At 38.1% G+C, this 16459-nt stretch overlaps 1 protein-coding gene across 1 annotated transcript in view; it reads left to right on the top strand.

Moving 5' to 3' along the window:
* PRKN (parkin RBR E3 ubiquitin protein ligase) overlaps window positions 1–16459 on the top strand; it is a 1255012-nt gene that overhangs the window by 621672 nt on the left and 616881 nt on the right. The window contains exon 5 of the mRNA XM_022562266.2: window positions 11180–11263. Within this exon, the coding sequence (XP_022417974.2) occupies window positions 11180–11263 (84 nt within the window). The remainder of the gene's footprint in view (window positions 1–11179; window positions 11264–16459) is intronic.

Here is a 16459-nt window from a genome sequence, read left to right as displayed (position 1 = left end):
GGTCTTTGCCAACATACATGTCCAAGGACAATCTGACTTTTCTTTTCACCAAGAGTCATTTTTGGTTTTGGGGAGGTCTGGGGGTTTTCTAAAAATTTATTTTTTATTAAGAAATTCTTACTCTTTTCAACTCAAAAAACCCCAGGTCAGTAAAGGGCAGGAATGTCCCCTGCCCATATGCTGGCCATCACTGAAAATTCCTGGCCATAGGATTACATGGTAGTGCCATTAGATTTATAGCACAGCTAGAAGCCTGCTCATTACAATTGTGTCTAATGCTTAATTGAGGGAAGCCCATTCAAGTTCATTGCCCTTTAGGACCCTCAAGAAGTGATTTTTTTCATAGTTTAGTCCAGTTCTTATCATGCCACTTGCCTACTTGAGTCCTCGAAGCATGCATTACTTCCATTAGTGCAAAATGTATAACTTTTGTGGACTGGCCAAGACAGTAACCCCATATTGCTACATCTTCATGGGCAGTTCATTACATTGAAGCAACTGAAAAATTAATTAAATTGTGATCTGTTAATCATGTAAACATGTCCTATATTATTTCTTCCTTTCCTTTTTTTGAAAAAAGGTGGCTGATTGAGTTCAGCATCAGTTGGGGATTCAGAGTAGTATACTACACACCAAAATGTGATGTGTTATTCACCAAGCTTTATTTTTGAGAACTAAATGTTTATATGATGATGATGGTATCTGGGCATTCACTAGAAATCTAATAAACTTCTTATCACATTTAATAAGCATAGTCCATTTCCAGTCATAATTATCAAGATGTAAAGCCAGCTGAGATAACTAGGAAGCTTTACGTGATAATAAATGTTGTTATTTAAATCGATTTACATGCCTTGAATTGAAATGAGAGCTACCATCTCAACAGTTAGAAGCGTTTTATGCTGCCTGAAACTGCCTCTAATCTGAGCTGCAGCAAATTTCTCTCCATGCAGTAGCAAGATTATTCTTAGTAAAGAGAGTTTGAACAGATGAAGATAATCATATGCTTCTCCTAAATTAAATCTGTTAAGAGTGCATAAAAGTGAATCACTGCGTCTTTACATCTTTATTTGTCTCTATTGTTTCAGTTCTATGAAATAGGACCAAAAAAATCACTGCTGTTTAAATCCCACTATCACTGTGATGTGCCTACAGCAAAGCTGTCAACACTTAGTAATATAATTGAAAGCATCTCGTCGTTTAGGAATAGTTTGGTAACTGGAAATTGTGAAGGAATAACCACATTGTTTGACACTTACTGCATTTAGCGTAATGGCACCCTACACGAAAGGACTCTCAATAAATAATGACAGTGATTGACTCTGTCAAAACTCAGCGGAGCTGTAGTGCAGTGGACCAAGAGTTGTTTCACTTACAAAGGTGTGGATATTTTTAGAGATGTGATGTTTCTTTCTTGTAATAATTTCCTTGGAGGGAAAAAGTATGTTATTGAGTATTAGATTATGAAATGCTTGCTTTTATGGTATGAAACACATTTTAGTAATGGAAGGACATTTGTTTTATACTAAATCATGCCAAATTATGTTTTATAAGCTATAGAGATACCCCAGTTCTTGGGGAAAATCTCCAAGACCAGCTGAGATGTTCTTTTTAAACAGCTGTTGAGTTAATTCAGCAGCGTTGGGTAATCAATACAAGCCTAGACACTTGCTCTGGTTAATTGCTGATCCCAGCAGCAGCTGCATCATTATGTGTGAAGCATCTCTTCAACTCAAAAATGGAGTTATGTTTGGAGCAGTAATAAGTGAGGTATTTAGATTGTCTACGAATACACATAGCCCCAGTTGTCCCCTTACTAATATCTGAATGCCCTGGTATAATTATAAAGGATTTTCACATTAATTAACTCCTGCATTATCCTGTTTGACTCTGAGCTCTTATTACTCAACAATTTACAGATAAGAAAGTGAGGCATAAAGATGTTTAAAGTGATTAACCTAAACTCTTGTGAAACTACATTTAGAACATAGATCTTCTGAATCTTTGCCTATTGGGGTGCTCTTTCCATGATCACATTTTTCTCATACTGGAGTTATTGAGCAGTACCTGCTAATATTTATTGAATATTAACTATGTGAATAAGTACTTTATCTCATTTAACCATCAATCCTATGATGTAGGTACAATTGTTGTTTCCACATTACACATAAGAAACTGACGTTCTGATTAATTAACTTCCTTATTGTTGCATGTCTGCTAATGTCTATTGGATTTGAAATCCAGTCAATCTCAATCAAAAGTACAAAGATACTGTTTATCATGTTGGCATACCCATTGCTTTGAAATCAGTGCTTGGCATACTATTACATTTAAATGTATATTTTAATGGAATCTTAATATCAAGTAATAGTAGTGTAGATTAAGATATTTAGGAGGCACAGAAGTAAATAACTATTTATTAATTATTGATACTGTCTTGTTGAGAGTATATGTATATCGCAAAACCAGTCTAGGAGTTGGTACCTAGTCCTGCTTTCCCTGTGCAGAATTCTTTCTCTTGTGGAATTTCGCTTTTCCTGTCTGATTCCTAATCATTCCTCAGATCTCATCCTAAACAATAGTCCTTCAAAAATCTTGGTCAGGGGTCCCTCCTGTGTACCCTCAAAAAAATCCATGTAATAATTAGTTCTTCAGTCACTTTTATCCTCCTAATTGGAAAAGTCTTGTTCAATGATTTATCTCCAGTCTAGGAAAATACCTGTCACATACTGCATGCGTAATTTGTTGAGTGAATTAATGACCTCAGTGACTTAAAATTGGCATCAAATGAATGTGTTTCAAGGCATAGAGGATGGCACATGGTAGTGGTTTCAAATTCTCGAGTAGCTGAATAGTGCTTTTCTGAGATCAGAGAAATTATATTAAATAATTGGAAGCCATTGATAAGTTTACGTGTGGGTGCAGATACTTTCTGCTTCTGCTTATGCCCAGATGAAAACACAAGAGGGGGCCTAATGGACTATCAGAGAATATGCCAAATTAGTGCTAGTTTGTTATTTTTGTCTCCATAAACCATATCCAATGTGACACATTACTGCTTCATAATATTTAAAGGCTTTTATTAGAAAATATATCACTAGGTATTTTGAATAAAAATGCAAGGAAACCTAGGGACTTCCCCAGTGGTCCGGTGGTTAAGACTACGCACTTCCACTGCAGGGGGCACGGGTTCGATCCCTGGTTGGGGAACTAAGATCCCTCATGCTGCGCGGCATGGCAAAAAATTAAAAAAAGGAAAGGAAATCTAAGTAGGCCTATATAGTCAGAAACCAGGGCAAAAAGCTGAAGGTAAAATGAAAGAAGACCAAGTGAAACAGCACGGGACAGTTCTTTATTGGTAGTGATAAGAAACTGCAGATTAGAATCTCAGTCAGTGAAATGCCAAACTAACATTTGACAAAGCGTTGCACAATAGTATCTTCCAGTGAAGAGGGCTCTGTGAGTCCTTGACCGAAAGAATATGGTCGAGATGACATTGCTACTGCTCTTGGGAAACACCTACAGGTGCAAGCAACCGCTGGAAAGACTCTGATTGAGAAGAACCGAGGGCAGGAGCCCAGCACCGCTTGTCAGCCATGCAACTGAGCCATTTTGGAGGTGAACGCTTTGGTCCCTGGTTGAGCCATCCAAATGACCACGTATGGAGCAGAATGGAACTGGCTCACCAAGCCCTACCCAGCCTAGTGATCAAGCTTTAATAAAATGTGGGCAAGATTTTCCAACAGGAGCAACGACTTCAGATATTTCATGTTACAAAATAAGGAAAGATCCATATTTTTGTGATTAACAAACTTTGTAAAAAATGGATACCCTTTCACAAAAATGCAGTACTCTTAAGGCATGCTAAATATGAGAGTTAGGCACTTGTGTAGGGGGCCAGGATCCTTAGGAAACAGTTCTGTGGTCACCCCAACACATGAACAGATAATCACCTTAGGTTTCAAAGCTCTATAGAGTATAGATAGCATTAACAGATTTTCACTAGGAATCAAGGTTGGTTTGTGCATGTGAAAGTGCTACGTAAATAACCCAGTTCTTTACTAATGCAAGAAGATGGCAGTGCTGTTACTTTTATTGTGATCATTATTTTCCTGCTGGTTAACTGGAATTCACCTAATCATTTCTTCCCTCTTCTGCTTCCTTCTGTCCTATATAAAATAGTTTCAAAAGAAGGGTTAATTGGGCTTCCCTGGTGGCGCAGTGGTTGAGAGTCTGCCTGCTGATGCAGGGGACACGGGTTCGTGCCCCAGTCCGGGAGGATCCCACATGCCGCGGAGCAGCTGGGCCCGTGAACCACGGCCGCTGAGCCTGCGCGTCCGGAGCCTGTGGTCTGCAACGGAAGAGGCCACAGCAGTGAGAGGGCCGTGTACCGCAAAAAAAAAAAAAAATGTGTGTCAGGGACAGACATGGAGGTGACCCCCAGTGATCTCCCACCCCCTGGTGTCCATGCTTTTGTGAAATCCCTTCCTCTTGAATGTAGGTGGTTCTGGTGATTTCCTTCTAACGAAGAGAATATGGCAAAAGTGATGAGATATCTACCACTTCCCTGATCATGTTATATAAGACTCCCCTTTATTACATCTTAGAAGACTGCATCTTAGGGACCTAAGCAGATATTCTGCTGGCTTGTGAAGTAAGCAACCACGTTTAGGAAGCCCACATGGCAAGGAATGGTAGGAGGCCTCCAGCAGGCAGCAAAAAGCAGTGACAAGAGCTTTGAGGACCCATCCTTCTTCTCCAAGCAGAATAAGCCTGCTTTATTTCTTTTATACTTTGGATTCTATACATAATTCATTGGAGGAAAGTTCTGCTTTAAAATAAAACACAACTTTGAAAACCACAGATCTTTCAGTTTTATAGCTTTACAGATGAGAAAGGTAAAGCCTGATTCAATTAATGTATTTCTGAGTATTCACCATGTTTACATACAGCATTTTGCTACCCACATCAAAGCACATAGATATAAGTAGGACATGGTTCTTCACTTTAAGAATTCTGTAACTCGATGGTGAATGTTAGTAACCAGTTTAAAGCCACAGAACTGGTTATTCTTTTGTTTTGATTGACAGTGGTTTGGATTATCCTATAATAAAAGTTATAGACTATTGCGTCTGAAGGTTATAAGGGGAAATTACTGAAGAGGTAAAGATGCTTTTTAAAAAAAAATTTTTTTAATAGTTTCATTACATGGATTGTTTTTTAAACCATATTGGCTGTGGTCCCTAATTGTCCCCCCCACTTTATCACGTCTGGGTGCTGAATGGTAAATATAGAAATGGTTAACATTTGTTGAGAACCTACTGTGTGCCTGGCATTGGCCTAACTTTTATATTTAATCCTTGCAATACCCGTTCTGGTATTACTCCATTTGTCCTGGGCTAGCTGTTCCCTGAGTGGTTAAGAGAACTTCCAAAGTTGCAGAACTACTGAGAGACAGGGCCTCAGTAAGTAATTGTTGAATAAGGAGCGGAATAAGATTCAGTTCCCTGTTTTAAATTACAGAACAATTTACACTCAATAAAGTGCACAGAATTTAAGGGTTCAGTTCTATGAGCTTTGACAGTTATGCACACCCATGTAACTACTACCCCAATCAAAATACAGAACATTTCCAAAAAATGTCCTCATGCCTCCTTCCAGTCCATACCTCCAGTCAAGACAATCAGCTTCTGATTTCTATCACCATAGATTAGTTGTTTTGCCAAAGTTTAGTATTATGAGCCTTTTTTAAAATTTTAGCCATCATACTGCCTAAGATGCGAAACCAAGTAAAATTGTATTTTGTTATTTTAATTTGCATTTTCCTGATTATTAATGACATTATCTTTTTATATGATTATTGGCCATGTTTATGTCTCCTTTTATAAAGTCTTTTGCTTATTTTGAATTGGGGTGCTTGTCTGTATGGTGCTATATATAGTTCTTTATATAGTCTAAAGATGAATTATTTCACAAATATACATATTACAAATATTTTCTCTAGTCTGTGGCTTGCATATTCATGTTGAATAGTGTCTTTTGATGAGTGGAAATTTTCTAAAATTTTCATTGAAATTCAATTTATAAATTTCTTCATTTATGGTTAGAGCTTTGTGTGTCCTTATAAAAAAAATTCTGTCTGTTTCAGGGTTGTAAAGATGTTCTCATTTGTTTTCTTCTAGAAACTGTATGGAGTGAGGAAGGGATTTAGATATCGAAATTCAGTTGTTCAAGCACCATTTGATACAGATTCTCCTTCCCTCAGAGAATTTCCTTGGCAACTTCTCAGTTCGTTTTTTCCCAATACACTTTACTGAGAAATAGTTTGTGTAAAATAGACTGCCTCCATTTAAAGGGTACAGTTTGAAGAGTTCTGACAAGTATATAATCCCACAAAACCACCATCACAATCAAGTTAGAGAACACTTCCATAATCCCTATATTAGTTTGCTAGAGGTGCCATAATAAAGTACCACCAACTGGGTTGTTTAAGCAACAGAATTTTATTCACTCACAATTCTGGAGGCTAGAAATCTGAGACTAAATTGTCAGCAAGGTTGGTGTCTATTGAGACCTCTTGCCTTGGCTTATAGATGGTTGTCTTCTTCAGTGCCTTCACGTGATCTTTTCTCTGTGCATGTCTATGTCCCAATCCCATCTGTTAAGGACATCTTTTAAGGACACCAGTCACATTGAATTAGGGTCCACCATAATGACCTCATTTTAACTTAATTACCTCTTCAAAAACCCTATCTCCAAAACAGTCATATTCTGAAGAGGGTTAAGACTTTAACATATGCAGTTTTGGAGGGCACAATTCAGCCCATAACACCTCCAAAAGATTCTTCATGCTCTTATGTAGCCCATTCCACCCTCTGCCCCCACCCGAAAGCTACCAGTGATCTGTTTTTGCCACTATAGATTTGTTTGCATTTTATATAATCAGAATCATGCATATATTCTGTTTCATATTTGGCTTCCTTCCCTCACATAATTTTGAGAATCATCCACGGTGTTGCATTTATAAGTAACATAATACTGTTGATTATTGAGCAGTATTCCATTGGATGGATATACCACATTTTGTTTATCCATTCATATTTTGGGTGGTCTCCAGTTGGTGGCTATTATGAATAAAACTGTTGGGAGCATTTGTATACAATTCTTTTTGTGGACTCGTTTCCATTTATCTTGGTCAATTATCTAGGAGTGGAATGGCCAAGCCATGTGTTAGTTATATGTTTAATTTTTTTTAAATGCTTAATAGGTTTCCAGACTGACTGTGTCATTTTATATTTGCACCAGTAGTATATGTGTATTCATTTGTTTTATATCTGACCGATATTTGGTATGAATATTTCTTTTTAATTTTATTCATTTGAATGGGTGTGCTCAGTTAATTTACAACCTCAGTCTTTGTGGCTAGTCCATAAAACCTATAAGAAAAAGGATTCTTCTCTCTTTTGTAAACTCTAAGAATACAGAGTTTAAGAGCTGTTTAGTAGATATGTATTGTTTGGTTGGTAGATATGTATTGATTCAAAGGACTTTTCCCTATTATTTTCCCTGCTTACTATTAAATGATTGCATTATTGAGCCTCTGCTATAATCACAGCACCTTGCTTAGCTTTATTAGAAGCACAGATCTTAAAATCAAATGGAGGAAGATGCAGAACAAGGTTACTATATGACTGATGGAAATATCAGTCATGCTTTGAGAGAGTTATAAGCAGCATGCTCTGGAAAGTGAATGACCCCTGGGGAATGGTTGGGTAATCTGGAAACTGAGAAAAAGGAAGAAATGAAAAACCCACTGGGTTAAGTCTGGTCCCTTGACATTGGCATCTTATTGCTTATCTATCTACAAAATTAAACATAATCGTACTTGGGGAGTTCTATTTTGAGAAATAAGAAATCCTGCTTTCAACAGTTGCCATTTTTAAATAAGTCAACATGTACCAGGAACTGTGCAGTCTTACAGGTGTTATTTCACTTAATCTTCATGAAATCCCTGTGAAGGAGCTATTTAACCCCTCACTTTTCAGATGAGGAACCCTAAGTTTAGAAAGGCAACATGAAACTTGCTCAAGAGCATATAGCTAGTAATTGGTGGAATTGGGATTCAACAGGTTGGTGAACTTTGACTCTCCTTCTCTGTATCATTTTATTGCAGACTGAGAGGAAAAGTTAGGAGGGTGGATGGAAGCCTCTGAGTGTAGCTGTCTTAAAGACAGTTTTGGTGTCCTTGTATTATGTCAGTAGTATAATTTTCAAAATAATTTTAGTCCCTTAAATTTAATTATTCGACTTAGATGTTTGTGGAATCATTCAAGAGGCTATTTTTTTTTTTGCGGTACGCGGGCCTCTCACTGCTGTGGCCTCTCCCGCTGCAGAGCACAGGCTCCGGACGCGCAGGCCCAGCAGCCATGGCCCACGGGCCCAGCTGCTCTGCAGCACGTGGGATCCTCTCGGACCGGGGCACGAACCCGTGTCCCCTGCATAGGCAGGCGGACTCTCAACCACTGTGCCACCAGGAAAGCCCCAAGAGGCTATTTTAAATGCAACACAGTTGATGATAACCTGAGATAATTGGTAAAAGTGTAGTAAAAATACTATTAAAATTACCCTTTTCAAAACCTGTAAGTGCCAATACTTTGTAAAACATAACACATAATTTGTTTAGGGAGCAGTGTATATGCCCACCTATGAAGAACAGATTATAGAATTGATTTAGATAATTCAGGAAAAAACCACACCTTTGCTTAAACTGCCAGTCTGAAGCTTGTCAGAGTGATATTCGGATAAGAATTAGTTAAGTACTTCAATTTTCCACTTGATTGGACGTGACAAGACATAGCCAAAATGATTTGTGGATTTGTTCTGGAATTCTTAAGAATAAATATTATTTTAAGACTCATATTTTATAGATTTTTATCACTGTTTATTATGCCACTGAGTCATTTTTCTGAACTTCTGATTTACATGCATCATATAAATGTATTTAAATAATATTCTGCTTCATGATTTTCAGCTGGTGGTAGCATTAATCAAGACAAATCCCCAAATGTTGTAATTTTCCACTCTCTTACTGATTCAAACTACTTGAATCACTGGATTCTATCAATGCCTTCTCAGATTTCACAGGTCAACAGTACTAAGGTTTTAATTGAAGTAATTTCTCACTTGAGACCCAGAATGCAGCTGCTTGTACAAATGAATGAGATTATATGGTAGCCAAAATGCTGCTACAATATTTTTGAGTATTTTCAATATGAACTTGGAAAATTTTATTTACTGTCAAGGATTGGCAAGCTTTTTCCATAAAGGGCCAGATAGTAAATATTTTAGGCTTATGGAGCCACAGCTCAATTTTGCCCTTGCTGTGCAGAAGCAGCATAGACAATACATAAATGAACAACCATGGCCGTGTCCAATAAATTTCATTGTGGATATGGAAATGTGAATATCATTTACTTTTCGTGTGCCACAAAAGGCTCTTCTTTTTATGCTTTTCAACCATTTAAAAATGTAAAACCATTCTTAGGTTGTGGCCGTACAAAGGCAAACCCTAGGCTGGATTTGGCCAACAAGGCCATTGTTTGCTGACTCCTGAATAGATGCTCAAATAATTTATGTATTTTTCTTGGTTGTAACTACTACTGGACAAAAAGGAGAAAGTTTTCTAAAAAGCAGCCACACGATTCTTTATTAAGACATGTATTTCACACTGTTCTGACATTTTTTTTTTCTGATGTCTTTCTCCAATTCTATACCTTTGAGAGATGAAATACATTTTTTTTGTATTCTTTCCTTGATGCATTCTAATTCATAGCTCCCTTGTGCTGCCATGTGATTTGCAGTCCTTGTTAATCTTGTGGTCTTGACACCTTTCTTACTCCTATATAAAGCCCGTTAATTATAAATGCTTTACCCATGCAACTATTAAAACAATGTATGCAGTGAATAACCAATTAACATTTTATACTTTCTAAAACTAGAAAGGAGCAAAGTTAAAACTGCTTTCTAATGGCAGAAATTAACTGGGAAATTTGTTTCTATTTTCAGGATGGTTATAGCAATAGCATTCAATACTAATAGTTTGAGTAGTATGGATAAACCAGCACATATATTTTTTTATGTTGAATTCTCATATCCAACGGAGTTCTATTCAGTTTTATTACCTGTATGTTTCGTTATGGTCTGAGATCAAGAAGAAAATTGTGAATGAATTTTCTGTAATTTCCTTGTACAACACAAGGGTTTGTCAGATAAAGTAGTACTTATGTGACAATTATAGGAATTGTTACATAAATGTTTTTGTGCTTTTTGGGCCCTGAAAAATTAACACATGAAAAATTCGTATCTGTGATATGCACAGAAAGTTTCATTGCATTCTATGTTTCTAAGCTGGGGATCTGACCTTTCCTAGAAGATTTTTAGGATCTTCTGCTTATTAAATTGTAACTTTCTCCCTGTTTGCTGCTCCGGGTCTCACTCTGCTTTCTCTCCCGCCTCCTTTTTCTCGAGCCTTTGGGCTCCTTGTGGGCCTGCACGGCACAGAGGCCCCCTCCTCTGCTGCAGCCTATTGCAGATTTCCAGAAAAGTGTGGAACTCTCTTCTCAACCAAATTTCTGCCTTCTGTTTTTCTTAGTATTATGGCTTTACATGTTGCTAGTTATTAACTGTAATTCTCACGGGGCCTCAGGAGGGAGAGGAGATACAGGTGCCTCTGCTCAGCCTGCCGACTGTGCCCAGCGGTCCTCCAGGTGTGCCTCCCCGTGCTGCATTGCTGCCCCCAGATAGTCCTTTTGAGTGAGACTTGCATGTGTGTTTTCATTTAAAAGTTATCAACTGAACTTGCAATGAACTTAAGAAAATTATTTAAATTTTTAAACAATTAAATATAACTGCAATGGGGAAACTACTACATGTACATGTGATACATGTTTGGAGCAATATGCCAAATATCATCTTAGTACATTGATGAAAATGGTTTTGACTTACCAGATCCCCCAAAAGGGTCCTGAGAACCCCCAGGGTCTATGTATCTTACTTTGAAAATCTTTGGATTACATATTTCATTATCGTTTTATAGCATAAATAGATTTTAGAAAATGTATTAGGGAATACATTTGAATTACAATTTGTGCACCAAGTATATGCTGTTTTTTTCTCAAAGGGTCCTTCTCGCTGGGAAGATGTCTTAATCCCAAACCAGATGAGTGGTGAATGCCAGTCTCCAAACTGCCCTGGGACTACAGCAGTAAGTACTGGTCAAATCTGTTCTTTCATTATGGCATCTCCAGTGTTTACTAGGAAATGAGATTAGAGACAAAACACTAATTGATTCTTCCCATCCACTTTTATATTTACAAAAAGTGTTATAAGATTCAAAAGTGTTCATAATATTCACGAAAAATTCTGCCTGTATCATTGCCTTCCAGTGTCACTTTCCTAGAGACTTAACCACTTTGGGTGATTATGTTGAAACATGACAATTTAAATTCCTCACAAGGTGATGTTCATGGAATATAAAGAAGATCCTGTTCAGAGTCTGACAAAAGAAAACAACAAAGCTATAATGTTCATCTTTTTCCTAATGCTGTGATATTTTACATTTACATTCCATATCATTCAAAATTGCTCTTTCTACCTTTCTTAGCAGTTTTCTGGCATAGTGGGCTGTTAGAAAATTTAGAATGAATGACCAGCTGTAAATGGAATCCCCATCCTCTGTTCTCTGCAATCCATTTTGCCTTTGCAAACATACACCATGTGTTTCGTATAGAGAAGGTGTTTCTGGAACGAGAGCCTAAGCACTGAAATTATTTTTAGAATAATTTTATCATTATGGTCATGTTTATAACTTGTCTGTTATACTTTTTACTTTGAAAATCCTTGGGTCCATCATAATCTGGTTATATGTATTTTCTGAACTGTAAATACTCTTACGGCGCCAACACAAATGTCAGGTTAGTTCACAAACTGTCACAGCCAGCTGACAGTTCATATCTTCTCTAAGGAACAAAGGCTGTCAACAGCAACAGGTAGAGTGTTTGAGCTAGGATCATTAGATGTGTCTTCTCTCTCCAATCTGCTGGATGATTGCAAGGCTACAGAGACAGCAGTGAGCAGCGGTGATGATCACTCTCCATCAAATGGGACTAGGGACACTGAACAGCTCTTTATTAATGCAAATCCTGAAGAAAAATAATGACTTGTGCGTCACTCGCCGATATCGAGGCACAATACAGTCTTGCAAGTTTGCTATTGGGATGAAATTAAAGTATACGTACTTTGTAGGACAGATTTCTTAAGTATAATTGTATTTGCGTGTATATATGTGGATGTAGTATACATATAGTATACATGCCATGTAGATATAATTACATTTAATAATAATTTAAATCCTCTGGTGCGTGTCACATTATGATCTCCATATCATCTTTACAGCAATGTGAGCTCCTTTGAAAATCTACTTCAGTCATTGACAGTCTGACTGCCTCTGTGTACCTTCATATTAATTGGGAGGATTCAGCACAGCAGGATAGACAATCTTGCATCTTTAAGGATTTAGCTTCAAATTGGTCACAGGGCTACTGTGTTGCTAGGGCTGAGAATCACGACCTTTGCTTGTTGAATATTCACCTTGCCTATTTATCAGTATACAGAGCTTCGTCTAAATCAGTTTATACTGAAGCTTTATTTCGGACAGCATGGTGAACTGACACCCTAAAAAATCCTTGCAGTGCACACTATATAAAAGTAGTGAATTGAATTCCAAACACATATTTTTAAAGAACAGCTGAGCTGACAACATAGTAAGGAAAAGGTCATATGCCCAAAAGTAAGAGAAGGCTAGACTCCAGAAAGGAAACTGTGTAAGCTAAAGCCACTCACCACCGGGGGCTACAGCCTCAGACCAGGCAAACGCTGGAGACTGCTGGTGAGTTTAGGGCCTCGTCAAGGTGGAAAGTGAAACCATAGAATTCTACATGAAGAACCTCCTGGAAAACATGATTTCCTCCTGGGATCAAGTGGAGAGAGGAAGGTGCTGGGGGTAGTTGCCTATTTTGTTTTCACTCTAGGTAGAAATGTTACTCCTAAGAATTTGTAAGCACAGACCCATATTTACTTGAGTTTGGGGCTAAATTTTACTCTTTCTGTGTACACTTATATAAAGTCCTGAGTCTAGAATGTTGTTTAGGGTGACCATGAGTTGGCAGTGCCAGGAACTGGGCTGAGACTAACCCACATCCTCCCAAGGAGACCTGTGCTCTCAAATGAGTCCTAAAATAATTCCCTCAGATAAAGTTTCACAGAGCATGACCTAACAATCAGAAAAATCACAGATGGAAGCATGCCATCATGAATGAGAGCAAGCAGAGTTCAAACCTGGAAAGAACACAGAGATTAAAGTTGCCTGGGAAAGACTATAAGTATGCTTAATGTGTTTAAAAAATGAAAGCACACATATGATTAAAAAACAAAAGACTATCAGAAATATCCAGTCAGATTAAAAGATTAAATACACACACACAAACATGCATGCCCACATGTACATACATGCACACAATAACATGAGAAACTCTAGAATTAAAAACTATAATAATTGACACGAAATTGACTAGATGGGCTAAACAGCAGGTAAGTAGGTAAAAGAGCAATTCTAACTTAGATCTGAAATCTGCCCTGATAAAATTACTCATAATGCAGGCAGAAAATATAACAGATTTAAAATATAAAAGAGAAGTTAAACAATATGGTGGGTAAAATTAGATTTCCAGAAGAAAATAATAGAGAGAATAGTGGAAAGGTAATATTTTAAAAGATAATGAAGTAGAGCTTTCCACAATTTTTAAGACTCAAGAATCCCAAGGAGTAGGAATAAAATGAAAGCCCCACCTAAATCGATCACTGAAACTGCAGAACAGAAAGATTGTAAAAGCAGCAGAATGAAGAAGACTGGTTACTACACAGGAGAAACAATCGATAGTTATTAAACCAACAGCAACATCAGAAGGCAGATGACACAGGAACAATATCTTCAAAATGTTGAAAGAAAATAAATGCTAAACTAAAATTGTATTTAAGAAAAACTTTTAAAAGACAAGATCAACAACCAAAAAGATATTTTCAGGTAAACAGAAACTCAGGGAATTAACTTCCATCTAAACCTTTCAAATATTTTTAAGTTAAATTATTTCAGAAAGAAAGAAAATGATCCCAGAAGGAAAGCCTGAAATGCGAGAAGGAATGATTGGAAACAATGTAGAGAAACCTAAACAAAATGTAACAATCAGTATGATAATATTTGATTAATGGAAATATATGTAAAGATAAATAAAGTTTCTGGACAATATTGCATATAAGCATCGAACATAAAGTTAAAGCATTCTAGGATCTTTGTACTTTTCACCAGAAAGGAAAGACAGTGACTAAAATTAAACTTGTTTTTGGTACATGAATGTTCATAGCAGCTTTGTTTGTAACAGTGCACACTGGAAATAACCCACATGTCCAACAACAGGTGAGTGTGTAGACAAACTGGAAGAGCCATACAGTGGTTTACTGCTCAGTGATAAAAAGAAAGTCACTGTTGACACACGCTACAACCCGGATGGTCCGCAAAATAATTATGCTAGTGAGAGAAGCCAAACAAAAAAAGGAGATGCTGCGTGATTCCAGCTATGTGAAATTCTAGAAAACACAAACAATCTACAGTGATAGAAAATAGATCGGTAGTTGCCTAGGGACTGGGTAGAGGCAAGTAGAGCATGAGGATGGGACTAAAAAGGGCCCGAGGAATCTTTGGGGATGAGAAATTGTTCAGTATCTTAATTGTGGTGTTGGCTTCATGGATGTATATGTATGTCAATATGTAGGCTATTTATCCACATGCAGTTTATTTGATGTTACTGATACCCCAGTAAAGCTATAAAATAACAATGCCAACATTTTATACAATTAGGAGATTTCACATAAAAATTCAGACCTCAAGCTCATCCTGAAAAGCCATAAGATCAGGCAGCTCTGTGATGGCCTCTCAGCCAGAGTTCCTCACCCCTGTGCACTTCTCAGCTGGCTGCCGAGCTGTGTTAGTGAACTTGAAGGCTTTCCTCTGGTGTGTAATTCTGAGGACCCCTCACACTCCCGACACGTTTGGGGCTCTTCTCCCTTGTGAATTGTCTGGTGGTAAATAGGCTGCTTCTCCTCAAAGGCCTTTCTGAACACCATGAGTTTATAGGCTCAGGGCTGGGTCTCATGTGCCTTGGCCAGGTTCAAGTCCTTGCTGTCCAGTGCCCAGGCTTCCTCACCATGCCCCTGCTGGGGGACCACACGGGGTTGGGGGCCTCAAGTCCCAGGAAGGGCAGAAGTGCAAAGTCGTCCAGTGCACAGCATGATAGATGCCCCTCAGGGCGTTTTCACAGAGCCCTCTTCTCCCAGGAGGGGCTCACAACCACACCCTGCAAGGTCATGGGTCCCATGCCAGGTTCATCACCTCCAAGTTCAGATGACTTCATCTGAACCATGACCTGGGGGCCTCCTCAGAAGCTGCCCCGTATAACCCACTGGGAAGCAATTCCTACCCCAGTGATCTAGTTATACCAGTCATTTTTAACATGAAACTCAAGTTAAAAATGCATTTAAATTGTATAGAATTACCATCTAGGTGATTGAAATACAATACAGGTGTCAAGTTAGAAAGAAAGAAGGGAGGGAGGGAGGAAGGAAGGAAGGAAGGAAGGAGGGAAGGAGGAGGGAAGGAAGGAGGGAGGGAGGGAGGGAGGGAAAGAGGGAAGGAAGGAAGGAAGGAAGGAAGGAAGGAAGGAAGGAAAAAAGGGAGAGAGTGAATTAGAGGAAAATGGGACAAATAAGTAGCACACACCAAAAAAAAAAAAAAGGTAGAAATAAAACCAAATATAACAGTTAATGAAATTAAATGTAAATGGACTAACTAAAGTTTAGAAGACAGATTATTAGACTGGATTAAGAGAAGAAAATCCAGCTTTATGGAGGTTACAAAAGGTATACCTAAAACATATGAGAACAAAAATATTGAAAGTGGAAGAATGGAAAATGATGTACCACACAAATAGTCACCGAACACAGCTGTTGAAACTATTTTAATTGCATATAAAATAGATTTAGGGAAAAAAAGCATTATTAAAAGTTAAGAAACATTATTAAAAATAGATTTCGAGGGCTTGCTTGGTGGTGCAGTGGTTGAGAGTCGGCCTGCTGATGCAGGGGACACGGGTTTGTGCCCCAGTCCGGGAAGATCCCACATGCCACGGAGCGGCTAGGCCCATGAGCCATGGCTGCTGAGCCTGTGCGTCCGGAGCCTGTGCTCCGCAACGGGAGAAGCCACAACAGTGAGAGGCCCGCGTACCGCAAAAAAAAAAAAAAAAAAAAAAGTAGATTTCGATGAAAGGTTCAATAACCCAGGAAGATATAG

Source organism: Delphinapterus leucas, chromosome 12, assembly GCF_059928025.1.
Source record: "Delphinapterus leucas isolate spDelLeu-1000000601 "Yukka" chromosome 12, BTC_Dleu_Yukka2, whole genome shotgun sequence".
Classification (NCBI taxonomy): domain Eukaryota; kingdom Metazoa; phylum Chordata; class Mammalia; order Artiodactyla; family Monodontidae; genus Delphinapterus; species Delphinapterus leucas.
The sequence above is the reverse complement of the archived record's forward strand: the minus strand, read 5'-3'. Positions and strand labels throughout refer to the sequence as shown.